This window comes from Myotis yumanensis, unplaced genomic scaffold (assembly GCF_028538775.1).
Source record: "Myotis yumanensis isolate MYYU_CA2020_CCGP unplaced genomic scaffold, mMyoYum1.0.hap1 SCAF_18, whole genome shotgun sequence".
Taxonomy (NCBI): Eukaryota; Metazoa; Chordata; class Mammalia; order Chiroptera; family Vespertilionidae; genus Myotis; species Myotis yumanensis.
Window position 1 is genome coordinate 24,163,753 of NW_027223769.1, and position 20,305 is coordinate 24,184,057.

At 43.9% G+C, this 20,305-nt stretch overlaps 1 protein-coding gene across 2 annotated transcripts; it reads left to right on the forward strand.

Moving 5' to 3' along the window:
* The first annotated feature begins 8,475 nt into the window (after positions 1 to 8,475).
* On the forward strand, positions 8,476 to 20,054 carry CHST4 (carbohydrate sulfotransferase 4). 2 transcript variants are annotated; one of them, XM_070397862.1, is made up of 2 exons: positions 8,476 to 8,549; positions 18,030 to 20,054. In XM_070397862.1, the coding sequence occupies exon 2, from the start codon at positions 18,048 to 18,050 to the stop codon at positions 19,194 to 19,196; it is 1,149 nt and encodes a 382-aa protein (XP_070253963.1). In that variant the 5' UTR covers positions 8,476 to 8,549; positions 18,030 to 18,047; the 3' UTR covers positions 19,197 to 20,054. The 2 variants fall into 2 exon arrangements, with proteins under 2 accessions (XP_070253963.1, XP_070253964.1); XM_070397863.1 differs by lacking the exon at positions 8,476 to 8,549 and adding an exon at positions 17,467 to 17,551.
* The last annotated feature ends 251 nt before the right edge of the window (positions 20,055 to 20,305 follow it).

Genomic DNA, 20,305 nt, shown 5'->3' on the forward strand with positions numbered 1-20,305 from the left:
GGCACTCACTTTGAAAAGGCCATCGATGTCACTCATCAATCCTTCTTACATAACCCTAAACCATCCTCATAGATGGCTATTCCTTATCTTCTCCTCTCTCTTCAAACTTTCCATAACTCTTTCCCCATCCTAGAAAATGAAAACAATAGGACAATATCCACAAAGTCCCAGAATAGCATCCTGCACCTATCTGCAGGAGGATGAAATTGTATTGCTCCAAATGTTGGCCAACTTCTCCACTTGTGTACACCGTTACTATAACCATTCTCTTCTCTCTCCTGGATCATTTCCACCAGCAAATAAACAAGCTGTTACTTCTCCCATCTAAAAAACTGTCTCTTGACTGTACTTTCCCTTCCAACTATTTCTCCTCCCCTTTAACCTGGAGAGTTGGCTATCTTCCCTATCTACAATTCCTTTCCTCTCATCATATTTTCATGCTTACGACTCCACAGAATATCCTCTTGTCAAGGTCATTAATGATATCCATGTTGCTTTAACCAATGGTCAATATACAGTCTTTATCCTTCTTAATCTTTCAGAAGCTTTTAACACAACTGATTATTTCTTTCTCCTCGAAACATCTTCTTGCTTTCCAGAACACCACACTCACCTATTTTCCTCTTAACTTGCTGATGACTCATTCTTGGTTTTCCCTGTCCCCTTCTCTATCTTCTCATTCTTCTCGAGTGTTCTCATCCAGCTTCATTGCTCTACATACCATTCTAGGTTGATGACTCTTAAATGTATATCCCCAACCTGGACCTTTGCTCTGCACTCTAGACTTATATATCCAACTGCCTCCTCAATATTCCATTTAAATATCCAACAGCCATCTTGAACTTAATACATCCAAAATTAAACTCCCGATTTTCAACCCCTAACCCATTTCTTCACATTTTTGAAAATGGCAACCACATTCTTCAGTCAGCCTTGACTCTTCTCTTACTCTCTTCCTTACAGCTGATCCATTGGTGAATTATTTGACTCTACCTTTTTTAAAAAAAATGTTTTAATATATTTCAGAATCCACTACCTAAAACTTCTACTACCCTAATCCAAGCCACTGGTCTCTTGCCTAGCCTCCTAGCTCCGTGGTCAGCAAACCGTGGCTCGCGAGCCACATGCGGCTCTTTGGCCCCTTGAGTATGGCCACAAGGTTTCAATCGCACTGTATGTGCGTGCCCGCACGTGGTATTTTGTGGGAGAGCCACACTCAAGGGGCCGCAGTTTGTCGACCACTGTCCTAGCTAATCTTTCAGCTTCTGTCTGTGACCCTCTCTTATGGTTTATTGTCCTCACTATATCCAAAATGATTTCTTTAGGACACAAGTCATTCCTAAACAAATACCTTCCAGTAGCTTCTCATTTCACTATAAATAAGAGTCAAATTCCCACTAATAAGGACTACTGCATTCCTACACAATTGGCCCCACCCTGCCCATCATTACTTCTCAACTTCCTTTTTAAATATCCCCGCCCACCCCTAACTCTGACCGGTCACGCACACTGTTTTCCTTGTGATGCCTGCCTTATCACCTCTGCACCTGTTGTTCCCTTGCCTGGAATGGTCTTTCCTCAGATATTTTCTTTTTTGTTCTTCTCACTTCCTTCAAGTCCTCCCCAAAATGTTACTTTCCCTGACCCCTCTACTTAAAATGGGGAAAACCCACCCCCAGTCACAATCTCTGTTTTCTTCTTTCTTTATGTTTCTTCATTGCACTTACCACAAGCTGATATGATACACATTTTATTGATGTGTTTGTCCCCTACCCAATAGAATGCAAGTTCCACAAAGGCAGAGAATTTTTTTAAAATCCTCACCCTGGGGTATGTTTTCATTGATTTTAGAGAGAGAAGGAAGAGAGAGAAATATCAACGTGGGAGAGAAACTCAATCATTTGCTTCCTGTACACACCCCGACCGAGGATCGAACCCGCAACCTGGGTATGTGCCCTGACCAGGAATCGAACCAATGACCTTTCATTATAAAGGACGATGCTCCAACTAACTGAGCCAAACCAGCCAGAGGAAGGCAGAGAATTCTGTTTTTGTTCACTGTAATTTTCAGGGCCTAGAGCAGACCCTGATATGTAAAGGTACCCCAAAATATTTTTGGAATTTATTGCACAAAGGAGATTATGATGGAGAGTAGAGAGACACCAGCTCTTAAATGACATGCCAAGGATGAGCTTGTCTAGAATGAGCTCCATTGCAGAGTTTTCATCAGAGAAGGAATAGGAATCAGATCCACACAATGAAAGATCACTCTAGCTACAGGTGCAGCAGAGACTGGAGGAGGCAGGACTGGAGCTAGAGGGAATAGTTGAGTCGACAGAAACTCAAGCAAGAAAAAATTGAGAACTTGAGCAAAGACAATGGCTGTGGTCATAAAGAGAAGGGAAGCAAACTAGACATTTAGGAGTAGACAGACCTTGAGGATCATGTGACACACAGATTTACAGTCCACCAAAAGACACCCTTTATCCTTCCCAAATTGCATCATAGATTACCTCTAGTCCTTGGGAAGTTTTTGAAAGCTTGGATGTAGAATTCTCAGGTCACGTCCTGGCCTTATTCCAGGTAAGGAAATGATGGTTCAAGTTCCTGAACCATCAAAGACATACAAGATTGGACTTTATAAGGAACTCCTGGGTCTTTATTCCCCATTTTTTCTCACCCTCTCTGCCCTGTTAAGGGGCCTCAAGAAAGCAAGAACCAAGAAACTTAAAACTGTGTTCACCTTTTCCCTAATCCTGACCTACCTTAATCCAACTTACTCTCCCACTGTTGACACAAATCCTGACCTACCTTAACCCAACTTACTCTCCCACTGTTGCAACAAATACTTCTGATACAGCGATCCATCCTATTGCCAGAAATCTCTATATAGGTGTCCACCTCCACGGCCCAACTCAAGGAAGCAGGTTCTATTGAAGGCAATTGTCCATTTGATAATAGGATTTATTGCAATCAAAACTGCCTTCCTGACACATTTCTTCAGAAGATACTAGTTCCCTAGAATGCAGAGGGTCCAACCTCTACAGCCTGCATATGCTTAGCCAAAGCAGAAAGTCCCAGTCCTCCAGAATCCATTCTCTAAACCCAGCAACTTAGCCAGCACTCTAGTCAGGCCTGATACCAGGCTCTGGTAAGCAGCACAGGGCCGGTGACCAAAGTAGAGAGCGTAATGCCACTCAGGTTTCAGCCTGGACATCCACATTGCAGGCTGATGCATACTGAGTTAAGTGAGGAAGGCTAGAGTGACACATGAAAAGGACTCAAGGAAAGCCGACTATTCTTTTAGTGTCACAGGGGACAGGAAAGACACGTAGCCAAGTATAGCAATGAAGGAACTCTGATCCTAGTACACAAAGAGCTATGGTCTGGGCAAAGGTAGTCTCCCACAGAAGATCCTCCTTGCCCCCTGAGAAAATCAGGCTCTGGCTCAGTGGCTGACCCAGGGTCCCTTTACCCAGACTTAGATGGTAAGGATCCAAGGACAAAGGAGGGAGCACAAGGCTCTGCTGAACAGCACATGAAATACATGCCACCTTTTGTAGGTATTCTTAACTTGGAACCCCTTGAAACTGGACATGATTTTGTGTTTGTATGATGAGCAAATATGCATTTTTCTGGAGAGAAGGTCTTCACCTTTCATCAGATTTTCTGAGACTCAAAAATAAAGAGATTGGATCTGTGCAACCTTAACTGTACTTTCCAATATGGTGGCATTAGCCACATTTCAAGTGTTCAATGACCACATGGGGCAGTGGCTACTGAATTAGACAGTGCAATACATAACATTTCCCCATCACAGAAAGTTCCACTGGACAGTGCTGCCTTAGAGAAAGGGTGTTTTCTCTGTGAAATTTCCATGAGAAAGCTTGGATATCAGACACTGGCATTCAAATTTCTTCCTGGTGCTGTTGAATACTGTAGGTCCTTGGGAGCCCAATATCTAAACCTGCTGACTACCACCTAGTAGTGACCAGAAGATGCTTTTCTTTGGCTGCTTGGCATTCTATCAGCATGGATTCCTATCAAGGAAAAGATGGAATCAATTACTTAGGTGATATGAATTATTTAGGGATTTTGCTGTGTTTGAGTGACCTCAGATTTGGGCAGGCTTCAAAAAAGCATGAAGAGAACATTAGAAAGGTCTGGATTAAAACTACCACTAAAGCACTGGCTGGTGTTTCTCAGTGGTTAGAGTGTTGGCCCGCACACCAAAGGTTCACATATCTGTGTGGCAGGTTCAATCCCTGACCCCAGTCAGGGCATGTGCAGGAGGCAACCAATTGATGATTTTCTCTTATATCAATGTTTCTCTCTCTCCCCGCCCCCTTCTCCCTCCCGTCCACCCTCTCTAAAAATCAATGGGAAAATGTCCTCAGGTGAGATTTAGAAAAAGAAAAAAACAATCAGTATTCATCAGCAATTACAAAGATGCTGTTTCTCTCTTTTACTTTTACAGAGGTTAGTAGACACCCCTGTGAGGTCAGCAAGGGCTGGGATTACATGGTGGGACAGGGAATTTTGGCAATTCTTTGCTCTTTATGAATGTTAAATTTCTATTCCTATAATTAGAAAGAGTTCTGCTCTGCATGTTGACAGTTATCAGTAGCACAATAAAAGTAAATAGACTCAATAGTCCTGCTCCATGATAATGTAGGGACATAGCACTGCTTGATGAATAGGCCTGGACTTTGATCCCAAACCTGGGGTTCAGTCCAGACTTTACACTGTATGCCATAAAACTGGATATATTATTTAGCACAGGGGTCCTCAAACTACGGCCCGCGGGCCACATGCAAATGCAAACATTGTATTTGTTCCTGTTTTGTTTTTTTTACTTCAAAATTAGATATGTGCAGTGTGCATAGGAATTTGTTCATAGTTTTTTTTTAAACTATAGTCCGGCCCTCCAATGGTCTGAGGGACAGTGAACTGGCCCCCCGTTTAAAAATTTTGAGCGCCCTAGCTAGTTTGGCTCAGTGGATAGAGCATCGGCATGCGGACTGAAGGGTCCCAGGTTCAATTCCGGTCAAGGGCACATGCCCGGGTTGTGGGCTTGATCCCCAGTAGGGGATGTGCAGGAGGCAGCCAATCAATGATTCTCTCTCATCATTGATGTTTCTATCTCTCTCTCCCTCTCCCTTTCTCTCTGAAGTCAATAAAAAATAAAAAAATAAAATAAAATAAAAAAATAGCCGAAACCGGTTTGGCTCAGTGGATAGAGCATCGGCCTGCAGACTGAAAGGTCCCAGGTTCAATACCGGTCAAGGGCATGTACCTTGGTTGCAGGCACATCCCCAGCAGGAGATGTGCAGGAGGCTGATCGATGTTTCTCTCTCATAGATGTTTCTAACTCTCTATCTCTCTCCCTTCCTCTCTGTAAAAAATCAATAAAATATATTTTTAAAAAAATGAAAATAAAAAATAAAAAGTTTGAGGACCCCTGATTTAGCATCTCTAAGCCTCCATTCTATCATCTGGAAAAGATGGATCATACACCATAAGATCCTGGGAAAGACTGAATACGATATCCACCTACGTGTGAAGTGCAGTACCTCACTTATAGCAAGCTCTGAACAAACAGCAGCCGTAATTGTCTTCTTTCACGGTCTTCATGCTCCATCTTACTTACTGGGAATACCCTTTGTTTTGGATACCCTGGATTTTTAATTACTATGCACACCTATTTCTAATGGCTGCTTCCAGCCCAACGTTTCCAATAGTTCTTCCTGATTTATAAATCACAGACCAAAGGGGCTAAGATATGTGGTATTACATGGAAGGTAAGAGCTGGGGCCGTTACTTGTACTGAGGATTGTGCTAGTTGCTTCGAAAATTATTGAGATCACTGTATTCCTCCCAGACTTATATGTAATAGGGGATAAACTGGAAACAATCTAAATGTCTAACAACAGAGCACTAGAATACTGGCATGTGGTAAATCCTCTCAGAGTAATGTTTTCCATAAATATTTGTTGACATGGGTACATGATTCTGATACAGTGTGAACTGAAAAAATCAAAGCCAACCCCCTCCCATGTCCCTATGGAAACATGTCAGGAGACGGGTCTAGAATGTGTAGTCATAGCTCTTAACCATAAACAACTTAAATGTCTGTCCATTAACAACATCATGGACAAATCGTGATATATTCACACAGGGAATATTATCTATATATGTAAAAGGCCAATATGCAAAGTGTCCCCACAGGAGTTTGACCAGGAGACCAGGAGGTCTATTGCTCACTATGACATGCACTGACCACCAGGGGGTGGTGCAGAACGAAGGAAGGACCCCGCGGGTGGCCGGCAGCTGGGGAAAGGAGGCCCTGGCTGGCAGCCGGAAGGCCCCCATCAGCCCTGATCGCCAGCCAGGCCTAGGGACCCTACTCATGCATGAATTTTGTGCCCCTGGCCTCTAGTCCAGTAATAAAAACAAAAGAAAAGCTATAACTATATGTAACAATATGATGAATCTTATAAGGATAATGTGAAAATTTAAAAAGCAAAGCACGAAAGAATACATGGGGCATGATTCTATGTAATAAAGGTCAAACTGGGGAAATTTTAATTGTATTGCTTAAGGTGATAAACTATAAAGAAAAACGAGGAATTGCCACAGCAGGTGTTGCTCAGTGGTTGGAGCGTCAGCCTGCATATCAAAGAGTCATGGGCAGATTCCTGGTCAAGGACACATACCTGGACAGGAGTTTGAATCCCCTGCCCCCCAACCCCTGTGACAACTAGTCCAAGTGTCTCTCTCTCTTTCTCCCTCCCTTCCACTCTCTCTAAAAATCAATGGAAAAAATATCCTCGGGTGAGTTTTAACAAAAACAAAAAAAGTTTTTAAAAAAGTGGTCGTATCTTTATATTAATAAATTGTACCTTTATGCCCTACTTTCATAATGTAAGTGTTTTAAAATAAAGACCAAAGGAAAACAAGTACAAGCCTATATTTTCCAGTGTGATCTCAAGTATACAGATTCTGTGTTCATGGAGTGGGAGAGAGGGGGTGTGTGGGAGGGTGGATCAACTATCACTTTCTCTGGTTAGCAAAAGATAAAGGAATTTATATTGTCTTCCTTATACATTTATATTTTTCAAAATTTTTAATAATTAGCAAGTATTACTTTGATAATAAGAATACAAGCAAAACCACCAACTGCCCAGTTCTGGCTCTTCAAGTTCTATCTCTGCACAGAGTACAAGGGAAGAGACATTTCTCTCCTCCCCGCCAGAGAGAAATAGGGGGGGAGGAAGGGACACACAATTGCAATCAAAACAAGGAACCGCCACAGGGCTGGTCATCTGTGCCAGCGATAAAGCCTTCAGGGGTTCAGCTGATGGAAACCAGTAAAGATACTTCCTAGATAACCCCAGAACTCAGACATCTCTGCCTGCCCTCTCTTTCAAGGCCTGGAAAATGAGCCAACAGCTGTGTAAGAAGAAAGAAGTATTATTTGATTCAATAATAACTATCACTTTTTAACTCACTATTGTCATAATATCACATTGGGACATTATATGCATTAATCCAATCATAATTGTTCACAAAAAATTCTGTAAGGTGAATATATATTTCACACTGATATTTTACACCTTATTTTACTGATATTCCAGGGCTTGAAAGAGGTGGAATGACTTGCCCAGATGTCTGAATCCAAAGTCAGTGACTTTTATACACTCCACCACAATTTACATGTATTTGTGTACATGTTGTAAAGTTTTCTCATCTATTGTTTTACACTCCCAACCATCTGTGTAAAATAGTTCAGAGTAGCTGTGTGATTTGCCCAACGACATGCAGCTAGTGAGAAGCTATATTCTTTGATGTTAATTCATTTCTTTTTTTCTTGGGGGGAAATTTTTTTTCCTATGCCCCGACTAAATGCCAATGCTCCTATGTCCTCCCCTACATGCAGTTTTTACATTTAGGTAACACACCTAGTTATTACCTCCTGCAAGAAGGACAGAAATGTTAAATATGATATAGAAGTAAAAAAAAGTTAACCCCCTTAATAACATGGAGTGAGCAGTCAGATGCAATCCAGACATGGCTTTCTCATCACCCCCCACCCTTTGTTTTTGCAAGAGATAAGGTTAAGATAGAAGACAGGTTTCATATTCTGGGGCATTTTGGTTGTAACTATCGGGTGATTTGCTTATCAACCTCAGCTCCCAGTTTTCCAGGGTGGCCCTCTGGTTTTCACTCTGCCCTAAGGGCGTTAACCTTTCAGCTGCTTACAGGAGTGAACATTCTAGGACCATCGCCAGCCCACCTCAGTCTCCCCACCCCTCGAGCCTCCTAAGGCTCCCTGGGAGTGAAGGCTTTCTCAACCCTGCCTTGGAAGGTGGGTCATTTCTTTGGCAGAAGGAGAGGGCAGTGGAATTTCCTTTGAGACGGGCTGGGTATGCAAAATGCAAGGAGGAGGAGGAGGAAGCGGAGAAGAGAGTGAGTCAGAGGAGAAAAGCTGCAGGGCTTGGCTAGCAGCGAGCCTCTAAAGCAGTGGGGAAGCTTAAGCCAGTAACAAGGTAAGAACAGTTTTTTTCTGTATACACCTCCAAAGCAGGGCCCTTATCCCAGGGCCATAGGAGTGGGTATCAGGTCACGGGGACAGCTAAACTGGGAGTTCAGTGATAACGTAAAGGGAGGGCAGCTGACAAAGACTCACCTGGAGAATCACCCAGAGAAAACGCAAGCTCCTGCCAGTAGCTCCTCCATCCACATGGCTCCATCCCTAAGAGGGTCTGAAAGAGCCTAGAATGCCAGCAGGGCTGTTTTGATGTGTATTTTGTAGCCAGTCCCCTGAAGCATCTAACTTGTTCAGATTCTGCTTCGGAAGTCAAGTCTCCGTACCTCCTCCGGCTTCGCTGTGCAGGTGCTGGGGAGTGGCAGACCAGAGGTGCAGGGAGCTGCAGGTTTCCCCTAACTTAGGTGAAGGGTAGTGTGATAATTGAACATTCTGGGACCTGGAACCTAAAAGACCTGGGTTCTGGTTCTGGCAGGGCATTTTCACCACTGAATCAATTCATCAAAGTTCAGTTTATTTATTGTAAAAAAAAAGGGGACGTGGACCACCACTGTCCCATACAGTCGTACCTCAGAGACATTTTGGGCTCTGTTCCAGATCACAGCAATCAAGAGTCTCATAATAAAGCAAGCTGTAATCTTTTTACTGGTGGAGGTCTTGCCTTAGGTTTTTAAAAAATGCAGCATCTGTCCCTGGCTGGTGTTGATAAGAGGTTAGAGCATTGGTCCATGCACTTATCATAGGTTTGATTCCAAGTCAAGAGCACATACCTAGATTGCAGGTTGGATCCTGGCTCAGATCCCAGAGTCGAGGAATGTACGGGGTGGGGGGCGGGGGGAGGACACAAACAATCCATGTGTCTCACATAGACATATCTCTCTCTCCCCCCTCCCTCGCTCTCTTTCTCTCTCTCTCTCTCTCTCTCTCTCCCTCCCTCCCTCCCTCCGTTTCACTCTCTCTAAAAAATTGATGAGGAGGATTAAGAACAACAATAAAAAAACACAGTATTTGTGACGTGCAATAAAGCAGAGTGCAATAAAATGGTGTGTCTATACTAGTATATCTCATTGGATTAGTGTTATGTCTGTGGCTAAAAGAGCTTTCAAAGTTGTGGAGCACCATTAGCACGGAAAATAAGACTAAGTTATGAGACCAGCACATCCACCAAGGTAGAAGAGATCTCTATCTTGTACAGCCTTGGACAAGTCTGGAACTTCTAACTAGAATTGAAATATTTTATATGTGCAAAATAAAAATATCTGGCCTCCGTCTTCCTTACTAACCAGGTCAATGAGGGCACTTTAAACAGTAAAAAAAGCTTTACAAATGCTCGTTCATTCATTCATTCATTCATTCAACAGATGTTTCTTGAGCACCTTCTATGTCCCAGGCACTGTTGTTGGCACTAGAGACATAGCAATGGCCAGGACCCAGTTCCTGTCTTCCTGGTCCTTTCAGTCTAGTTACAGTCTGTTACCATATGGACACCCTGTGCTCCTCCTGTGCTGGGTGCTTATCTCCACAGCTTTCCCAGGCCTACAGCTGTATGTGTGGGTGTTGGTTTCCTCAACCCAGCTCTGCTCTGTTTGTTCCCTCTCTTCTCTATTTGTGCACATATCTTCTGCCATCTATAATTCCTGGTTGTAGAGGCATAATCTCACTGGGGAATCTAAGTTAGGAATGTGCCATGGGCTGGAATACAGGACTCAAAAATTGATGTCTGTCTGTTTTTCTCTCAGATTTATTTTGTTTCTAAAAGGCTACATGGTACCGATTTGGGGGACATCTATAACTCAGCCCTCTGTAATCAGGCTGCTCAAGAGGGTCGCCAATCTGGTGCCTCACGGTCCCTGTGCCTGACATAGGCGCCACCCCTGTGTCAAGATCCTAAAGTTCTCATGACTCTTCAATGATGGGGTGTCCTTTGTGTGCCAAGATGATAACACTTGCCCATCACTGAGGCAACATGTTTTTAAATTATTTTTTTTAAAGGGGGGGCAGTGATGATGGGATATACTGAGGGTTTCTTCTTCTTTTACTAACAGAGCTGGTTACGGCAAGAGAAGTGATCTGAGTACTCTGTTGCTCTGCAAGGGGGCTTTTATTTCTTATTAATAAATGTTTCTTAACATAACGTTCATTTCCCCCTAGTTTTAATTAATACATGCTCAGTGTAGAAACTATGTTTTTGGAGTGAGGTTAACTGTGCCATATTGGATTGAACCTATGCCTCTGATGTATGTATTAGTATCTTGCTTCATGCAATTAAGACATTATTGGTTCTGTGCTCTATACTCAATGGACTCACCTAAATTTTAGTAACTGGTACTAAAGAGACATTCGTGTACATTTTATTTTATTTTATTTTTTTATTTTTTATTTTTTTTTAAAATATATTTTATTGTTTTTTTACAGAGAGGAAGGGAGAGAGATAGAGAGTTAGAAACATCGATGAGAGAGAAACATCGATCAGCTGCCTCCTGCACATCTCCTACTGGGGATGTGCCCGCAACCCAGGTACATGCCCTTGAACAGAATCGAACCTGGGACCTTTCAGTCCGCAGGCCGATGCTCTATCCACCGAGCCAAACCGGTTTTGGCTCGTGTACATTTTAGAAAAGGACAAGTTTCTGTCTCTGATGCATCTTGTTCGGTTATCTGCTTTGTAGTAAATGCTTCTTCCCACAGTCAACTATTTATTTATTCAACAAGTATTTATTGAACCCTAATCACTTGTAAGTTTTATGTATCTGTAAATAACGTGAGACATAAACTTTACCCTTAAGTTACAACCACCAGCGGGGAGACATTCCTCTACAGCTGTTTACTATAGAGTGAGAGGTGGATGCTAATGGAAAGTTTGGGGAACAACTAAATCTTAGAGGAAGGGAGATAACTTTCAGGGAGAAAGCAGCTATGTGGGCAATCTCGAGGGAGGAGTAGTCTTGCAAATGTCTCGGGGCTTCTAAACAACAGGGCAAGTTGGGAAGAACTGAAAGTAAAGTCTGGAGCCTATGGCACCAAAAGGAGGGGAGTAACCCAAAGATCAGATCATGAAGGACCCTGGGTACAAGACTTGGGGATTTTGACATAATACTGTATGGGTTAGAAAGTGTGGAGGAGGAAAAATAATTTTTCCTTCTACACTTTTAAATTCTGGCTGAACTAATAATCAAATTAACATGAGGGAGATTAACAGGAGAAAATGACCGCATTTTCATAGGGGGTTCCAAAAGAGTACCAGGCCCAAAGACAGATCGGGCAGTTAAGGCTTATACGCCATCTTGAGCTAAGGAAAAGGGAGCTGGAGGGGTTGTGGTTAGGACTTCAAAAGGCAGGAAGGTAATTCACATAAAGATGGGAAAACAAACAACAAGTGCTGGCCAGGATGTGCAGAAAAGGGAGCACTAGTACACTGCTGGTGGGAATGCAGACTGATGCAGCCACTATGAAAAAACAGTATGGAGTTTCCTCAAAAAATAAAAAATGAAACTTCCATTTGACCCAGTGATCCCACTTCTGGGAATATATCTCAAGAAATCAGAAACACCAATCAGAAAGAATATATGCACCACTATGTTCATAGCAGCGTTATTTACAATAGCTAAGATTTGGAAATAGCCCAAGTGCCCATCAGTAGATGAATGGATAAAAAAGCTGTGGGACATTACACTAATGGAATGCTATGCAGCTATAAAAAAGAGGGCTCTCTTACCCTTTGGGACAGCATGGATGGACCTGGAAAATATTATGCTAAGTGAAATAAGCCAGTCTGAGAAAGACAAATACCACATGATCTCACTTATTTGTGGACTCTAATGAGCAGAATGAATTGACCAACAAAATAAGACCCAAAGCATGGAGGTATGGAACAGACTGGTTGGGGGGACCAGAAGAGATAAACCAAAGAACTTACATACTTACATGCATAGCCCATGCACATGGGCAATAGGGTAGTGAAGACCCGGGGGGTGGGATGGTGAGGGTGGGTAGGGGCTGGGAGGAAGGTGAGAAAGCGGGGGAATGAGAGATATCTGTAATACTATCGACAATAAAAAATATATTTAAAAAAATAAAACTAAATAAAAGGAATGAAATCCTGACAACATGTATGAACCGTGAGAACATTATGCTAAGCAAATAAGCCAGTTGGAAAAAGACAAATACAGTTGACCCTTGAAATGGAATTGAACTGCACAGGTCCAATTATACGCATGGGTGTGTCTTTTTTTTTTAAATAAATACGTACAGCACTATAAAAAAAAAGATGTAAAAGCAAACATTTAGTACAGAAATGTTTGCTGGGACATCTTTAACAATGGGACACAGAGAGGACTTTGATCATACTTAGTTTATAGCAAACTAGAGCTATCTGTCAATGAGAGGCTCCCGGCCTGAAGCAGGTCTTCTAGCTGAATGATTTTATTCAATCAGGGCAAAGGCTAAAAGTTCTTTCTGAGTCTCTGTTTCTTAAAAAAAATAACTAACTTAAAATAATCAAAATTCCAGAAGGCATAAATTGGGGTGGTAAACTCTGCTTCCTCCCAAAAGTTGTTGAAGAATTTTTTTTTTAAATATATTTTATTGATTTTTTACAGAGAGGAAAGGAGAGAGATAGAGAGTTAGAAACATCGATGAGAGAGAAACATCGATCAGCTGCCTCCTGCACATCTCCCACTGGGGATGTGCCTGCAACCCAGGTACATGCCCTTGACCGGAATCGAACCTGGGACCTTTCAGTCCGCAGGCCGACGCTCTATCCACTGAGCCAAACCGGTTTCAGCTTGTTGAAGAATTTTAAGGAGGGGAGTGACCGGTTTGCACGTTAAAAAGGTAGTTTGGGGCAGCAGTGGCTGATGTGGAGAGCTGAGGAACAGAAGAGAGAGGCTACTAGTACCCACTGGCAAAGCCAGGCTAGAGATGAGCAGATTTAGGATTCAGACAACAGGGAGGGCGGGATTCGAGCATGCAATTGAACAGGCAGAAAAGAACACTTGGGAAGGTGGAGCAGGGACTCTGAGGTGGAGGCAGGTCACAGACTTCCTAAAAATGCTTTTTAACGTCAAGGACTACAGAGGAGATGAGTGCAGAACAATCGGGGAAAGGTAGTGGCTAGGTTAGAAGAGATTGCCGGTTCCCTTTTCTTCCGGAGCCACGTCACCTCGCTTCTCCCAGGGTCTCAAGAATGTCCTTCTCACCTGGCCAGGTGGCTCAGTGGGTTGGAGCGTCGTCAGTACACCAAAAGGCTGAGGGTTCAACTCCTGGTCAGGGCACATCCCCAGGTTGCGGGTTGATCCTGGTCAGGGTGTGTACTAGAGGCAACTGACCAATGTTTCTCTCTCACATCAATGTTTTTCTCTGTCCCCCTTCCTCTCTCTCTCAAATCTATAAAAAAACATATCCCCGGGTTAAAGAAAAAAGAATGTCCATCTCTACCATTTATTACAGTCTCTGCAGAGATGAGCTTTGCCCAAGATGCACCTTAAAGCATTCCCTAGCAGTTCTGGTCAGCCCGTCATGTTGCCTCGATCCCAGAGATAAAAGATGGAACTCATTTGACAAAAGCATATTTTCTTTCTGGCCAGGGAGAGTGCCCATGGGAGAAACAAACCAACAGAGAAAGAAGTCAAAGGGTTTCCATGGGAATTCCTGAGAAGCAAGAACGACTAACTTCTGAGGACATATGGGGACAGAGTCAGAAGGTCCTGCTCAGGACACCAAGTTGGCTCAAAGCTGGGATTATGGGGAGGAAAGGGGTAACTTGAAACGTTTACTTGTCTAATCCCAAGGAAAGGTTAGCTTTTTCCTGAGTTGATGACAGGCCCTGCTTATAAAATTCTATCTGTTTCCTTATAACTGTGCACAGGTCAAGTTCTTCTCTTCTTCACTTTCCTCTCTTTTGCTCCATTGTTTCAAACTTTTCCTCATGCTCACATGGCCTTTGGGAGAACATCTCTTGCTCAAGTTACCTCTTGAGTCTTTAAGGGGTAGGAGCATTACCAATAATGGCCTAGTGTCTAATCATTTCCACTTGGGCTCAATTTGAAAAGAACTAGGAGCACACCTTCGCTGTTCCTGTTCTAACAGTAAGGACCAAGACAGGGATTACCACTCATTGGCATTTCCCTCGAACATAGCAAAGCACTTTTTGGCCACCAAGGAGAGATGATCCTCGCTGGCTCCTTTTGGCACACAGGGAGGAAACGCATTGTTGTAATGAATGATAGAGAGGGGTTTCTGTGCCACCGACACACAAGGTTTGGCTTGGGTCACTGCACACTTCCCAGAAGGTTCAGGGGACTTCCATGGGAAGCCCATGAACTGGCCAAGAATGCTCTACTATAAACTCCAAATGTCACCTCTGTGGCTGCCCAATTCTTCCTCTGAACTCCATTCCCTAGAATCTCTGGAACTCAGGACCTACAGCATGGTTTGTGACCAGTATGAAGGCTTTAGGAGCAATAGATATCAAAGATACTTACATCAGCACTCTTTGACTTAGCAATTCTGTTGCTGGGGAATTAGCTTACATACATGAGTAATGATGTGTGAATATAAAGGTCATTATTGAGGCTTTTGAAATGGCAAATAACCCAAAAGTCCATCAATGAGGAAACTGGTTAAATAAACTGTGGTGTATCCACACAATAGTATTCTATTCTATTCTATTGGTAGAAAAGAATGAGGAAACACTTTACATATGGCCATGAAAGCTCTCCAAGACATACTGTTAAGCTAAAAAAGTGAGGTGTAGCGAGGGTGGATTAACTTGCTACTTTTTGCATTATAAAGAAGGAAAAATGAAGAACACATATACATTTGAATTTTCTTATGTATTAAAAAAAAGCAACTGAAAGGACTTAATAAATGAACTCAGTTGCTATCTGGGAGCAAGTTTAGAAATGGGCAGATGGAGGACAGTGTTAGTAGACTTTTCACTGACAGTGATGACAAAACACCAGCTAATAGGTAAATATTAGCTGTTAGTAAATAGAGAAGAGGTTACTGCTTCAGAAACAGATCAACGTTTTAGGTGTTCTTTTCCCCAGGACAATACTGTGGCCTCTTTAAAAAGTATGTCTTTACCTGTGTTTACAAATAGCTCTAGAAGTTTCCTAATTTATGACCAGGCCTCCTCCACAGACACAGCTCCTTGTCACAGGATTTCCCCTTGCCTACCGTGCAGTATGTGACAGACCGAGTGACAGGCAAGCTGTGGGCTGGCAAGTATCCCCTTAGTCACTTTCGGCCTGCAGAATCTCAGGAAGTCTTCTTTTAAATTCTCAATCTGTGGGTTTAATGTCCATGATAATGATACTTCTTTTGTATACTGGTGTGTGTGTTTTATTTGATTGTGGGGTTTTTTTAAATTTTTCAATTACAGTTGACATTCAGTATGATTTTATTTTTGTTTCAGGTGTACAGCATAGTGCTTTGACATTTATATAATTCATGAAGTGATCCCCCAATATTTAATGATATTTTTAGAAACAATTTGAACCATGTGACTATTACCTAGTAAAAACTTTTTTTTAAAATTGTGATAAGACCTGTCACCAGGAAAATAGCAACCCTGAATCCAGCTCCAGTTACTGTCTAGAAATATATTTTCTCTTCTTTATTAAAGCTTGAAGGAAGAACTTCTGGGTTATATAGTGATATGCAAATTAGCACTACTATTAATATTTTATCCTTTGTGAAATAAGCTATTTTAGCTCCTTTTTAAAATATTGATTTTTAGAGAGATAGGAAGGGAGAGGGAGAGAGAAAGAGAAACATCAATGTAGAGCAGAACGTCAATCGGCTACCTCCTGCACACCCCGCACCGGGAATCAAGCTTGCATCCCTGGCATGCACCCTGACTGGGAATCAAACTAGCAACCTTTTGGTGCATGGAATGACACCCAACCAACCGAGTCACACCAGCCAAGGCTATCTTATCTCTTAATAGTTAGTAAGTCACTCAAAATGATCCAGAATCATCTTAACCCCTGAAGAGGGTTAAGATCTCCCTTGGAATAGTATTCTAACATGACGCTGAGAACCATGGTCTTTTCACACAAAGCGAGCCCTGACTGTGACAGGAGTAGCTCAGGATTGTATGAGCCTTACAGAGAATCACAAAGTGAAATTCACTTCTCTAAATATTTAACACTAGAGGCCTAGTGCACGAAATTCATGCACTCGGGTGGGGGGGAGGGGATCCCTCAGCCTAGCATGTGCCCTCTCGTATTCTGGGAGCCCTCAGGGGATGTCCCATAGAAGCAGGCCTAAGCTGTCAGTTAGGCATCTTTAGTGCTGCCACGGAGACGGGAGAGGCTCCTGCCACCACTGCTGAGCCTGGCTTCTGGCTCAGCAGTGCTCACCCTATGGGAGCGCACTGACCACCAGGGGACAGCTCCTGCATTGAGCATCTGCCCCCTGGTGGTCAGTGTGCATCATAGTAACCGGTCATTCCACCGTTTGGTCAATTTGCATATTACCCATTTATTATATAGGATCTAACAACTAGCAAATCAATCTAATATACTTATTCTGTCAGACAAAATTAGTTTACTGTTACCTACCAGAACATTTTTTAAATAATAAATATCTTAAATTCTTGATGAGATAGCATTCCCTAGGGTTGTCCAGCACACAACATGCCCAACCATACTGGGCAGCCCTGAGTAGGTTGTGTCAAGTGGCCCAGCATCCCCCAAGTGGCAAGTCCCTAACAGGCCACAGTAGCATGACTGCAGCTCAGGTTGGCTCGCCACACTTTATAGAGTTGGCTATAAAGAGACAATTCTACCTAAATAGCTTCAGATAATTTATTACCTACACATAATGTGAGGTCAGCACTGGGTCAGCTCCCATGTTCCTAGTCCCACAGGATGAGACCAAATCAGGGGGACCACGTGACACTGAGGAGATAACTCCAAACTAAAGCCAAGCAGCTTTGTAGCTTGCAGCCATAACCTTCAGTGGACCGAGTACTGTGCTTCATTGAGATAAAGAAAGGTAAGGTGGCAATCTCAAGAAAAGAGGGTGGCCTCATGGTAGTTCTTCATAAGCCAGCTTATCTCCCTTAGTTTCTGAAGGAATCTTAGGGCTTTCAACCACAATTTGGGCCAGACTGCAGTTAAGCTTTGCCTAGTGGCCTGAGTGAAGATGTGCATGTCACCAGGGTGCTAGGGTGGAGCTGTTCCCCTATCATGAAATATGGCAGAGTTTAGAAATTTTTGATAGCACAAAGGACAAGAAAGACAAGGAGAGAGAAGGTAAAGAGCCTAAAATAAATAGAGCTTATTGACACACAGATTGCAAGAGACAGGAATTGATTCTGAGGGGGATTTGTGCAATTGGTTGCAAGAAGGCTCCAGCTCTCTGCATTGTTCACTGGTGGGGGCCGGGGAGAAGGTGGCTTTGGCTGAGGAGGGAAGAGAAGGCAGACACCAAAACAACAGCCCATCACAGCCCCTCTGCTTGTTCCTTAAAGGTCTTCCACTTCAGCACGATGGTACCGCCCCCCAAAATGAGGCCACTGTTGTTGTTCCTGGTTTCCCAGATGGCCATCTTCATTCTATACATCCATTTGTACAACCACAACTTCAACTCCCTGTCTACGAGGGAGGAGCCCAAGCCCATGCATGTACTGGTCCTGTCTTCCTGGCGCTCTGGCTCTTCTTTTGTGGGGCAGCTTTTTGGACAGCACCCGGATGTCTTCTACCTGATGGAGCCTGCCTGGCACGTCTGGATGACCTTCCCACAAAGCACCTCCAGGAACTTGCATATGGCAGTGCGGGACCTGATACGGTCCATCTTTCTGTGTGACATGAGCGTCTTTGATGCCTACATGAAACCGGGTCCCCGAATACAGTCCAGCCTGTTCCAGTGGGAAACCAGCCGGGCTCTGTGTTCCCCGCCTGCCTGCAACGCCTTCCCACGGGATACCATCATATCGAGGGCTCATTGCAAGACCCTGTGCAGCAAACAGCCCTTTGAGATGGTGGAGAAGGCCTGCCGCAACTACAGCCACGTGGTGCTCAAGGAGGTGCGCTTCTTCAACCTGCAGGTGCTCTACCCGCTGCTGAGGGACCCTTCCCTCAATCTGCACATCATACACCTGGTTCGGGACCCCCGGGCGGTGTTCCGTTCCAGAGAACACACCACAAATGAACTCATGATTGACAGCCAAATTGTGATGGGACAGGAGCAGCAGAAACTCAAGGAGGACGACAAACCCTACTATGTGATGCAGGTTATCTGTCAAAGCCAGCTGGAGATCTATAAGGCTGCTCAGACCTTGCCCAAAGCCCTCAAGCAGCGCTACCTGCTCATGCGCTATGAGGATGTGGTCCAGGACCCCCTGGCCCAGACTGCCCGAATGTATGAATATGCAGGGTTAAAATTCTTGCCACACCTCCAGGCCTGGGTGCACAATATCACTCGAGGCAAGGGCACGGGTAGCCACTCCTTCAAAACGGATTCCAGGGATGCCCTCAGTATCTCTCAGGCCTGGCGCCAGTCCTTGCCTTATGAAAAGGTTTCTCGACTTCAGAAAGTCTGTGGTGATACCATGAACTTACTGGGCTACCGCCTCGTCAGATCTGAGCAAGAGCAGAGAAACCTGTCGCTGGGTCTTCTGTCTACTTGGACCCCTTGAGGAGGCTCTGTCCCCATTGGCACCAGCCTCAGCCATGTTAACTGAAGGCTGCTTATGTCTGAACCTTGCTTATTCTCTGCTGGTATGTACACGTGAGCACAAGCTGTGCCCAGACATGCTCAAGCCAAGAAAGCTTTATAGCTCTATTCAGGTCTAGAAAAGAGACTCAGTAACTGTGTGTGTGTGTGTTTAGCACATTCCACCACTGGAGAAGGAATACTTCCATCTCTCCTTAGCCTTCCTATCTATGTATACCTCAGAGACTTCGTGGCTGGGGTCCTATTTGGTACCACACAGTATCAGTGGAGTAAATCCATTAACTTCTCTGTCCATATCCTGCCCGATGGGAAAGGGGAGAGACAGGAAATGGGTCTTCCAGTAAAGAGCCCATCAGTCCATTCCACAGGGATGTGAACTCTGAGCTCTCAGAGTTCCCAGTGGATTCAAAAAGGGGGTGAGGAACAGGATTGGACACTTACCCATGAGGTTGGACATCAGTTATCCATTATCCGTTATCACAAATATAAAACAAAATCTCTGCACAACAGAGCAAGCTCTTAAGTTTATGGGGTGGCTGGGCCTGATTTCCATGTCATATCTCCTCAGTGTTTTCCTAATACATAGAAGATTTTGACCTGGGAAGCTACCATTTGTTAACATTAAAATTCCAAAATAAGATTCTGTTTGGAATGTCCACTTTATGTTTTCTAATTTTCTTCATAGTAAATGCTCCTTAGAGGATCCCAACCTAAGAGCATAATCATCTCCATAGATATTTTTTCTCTTGTTATTATCTACCAGAGGCTCGGTGCACAACATTCATGCACTGTCGGGGGAGGGTGTCCCTCAGCCCGGCCTGTGCCCTCTCACAGTTGGGACCCCTCGGGGGATGTCCGCCTTCCAGCTTAGCAGGAGCAGACCTAAGCTGGCTGTTGGACATCCCCCGAGGGGTCCTTAGCACTGCCACGGAGGCAGGAGAAGCTCCTGCCACTGCCGCTGGGCTCGCCAGCTGTGAGCCTGGCTTCTGGCTGAGCACCACTCCCCCTATGGGAGTGCACTGACCACCAGGGGGCGGCTCTTGCATTCAGCGTCTTACCCCTGGTGGTCAG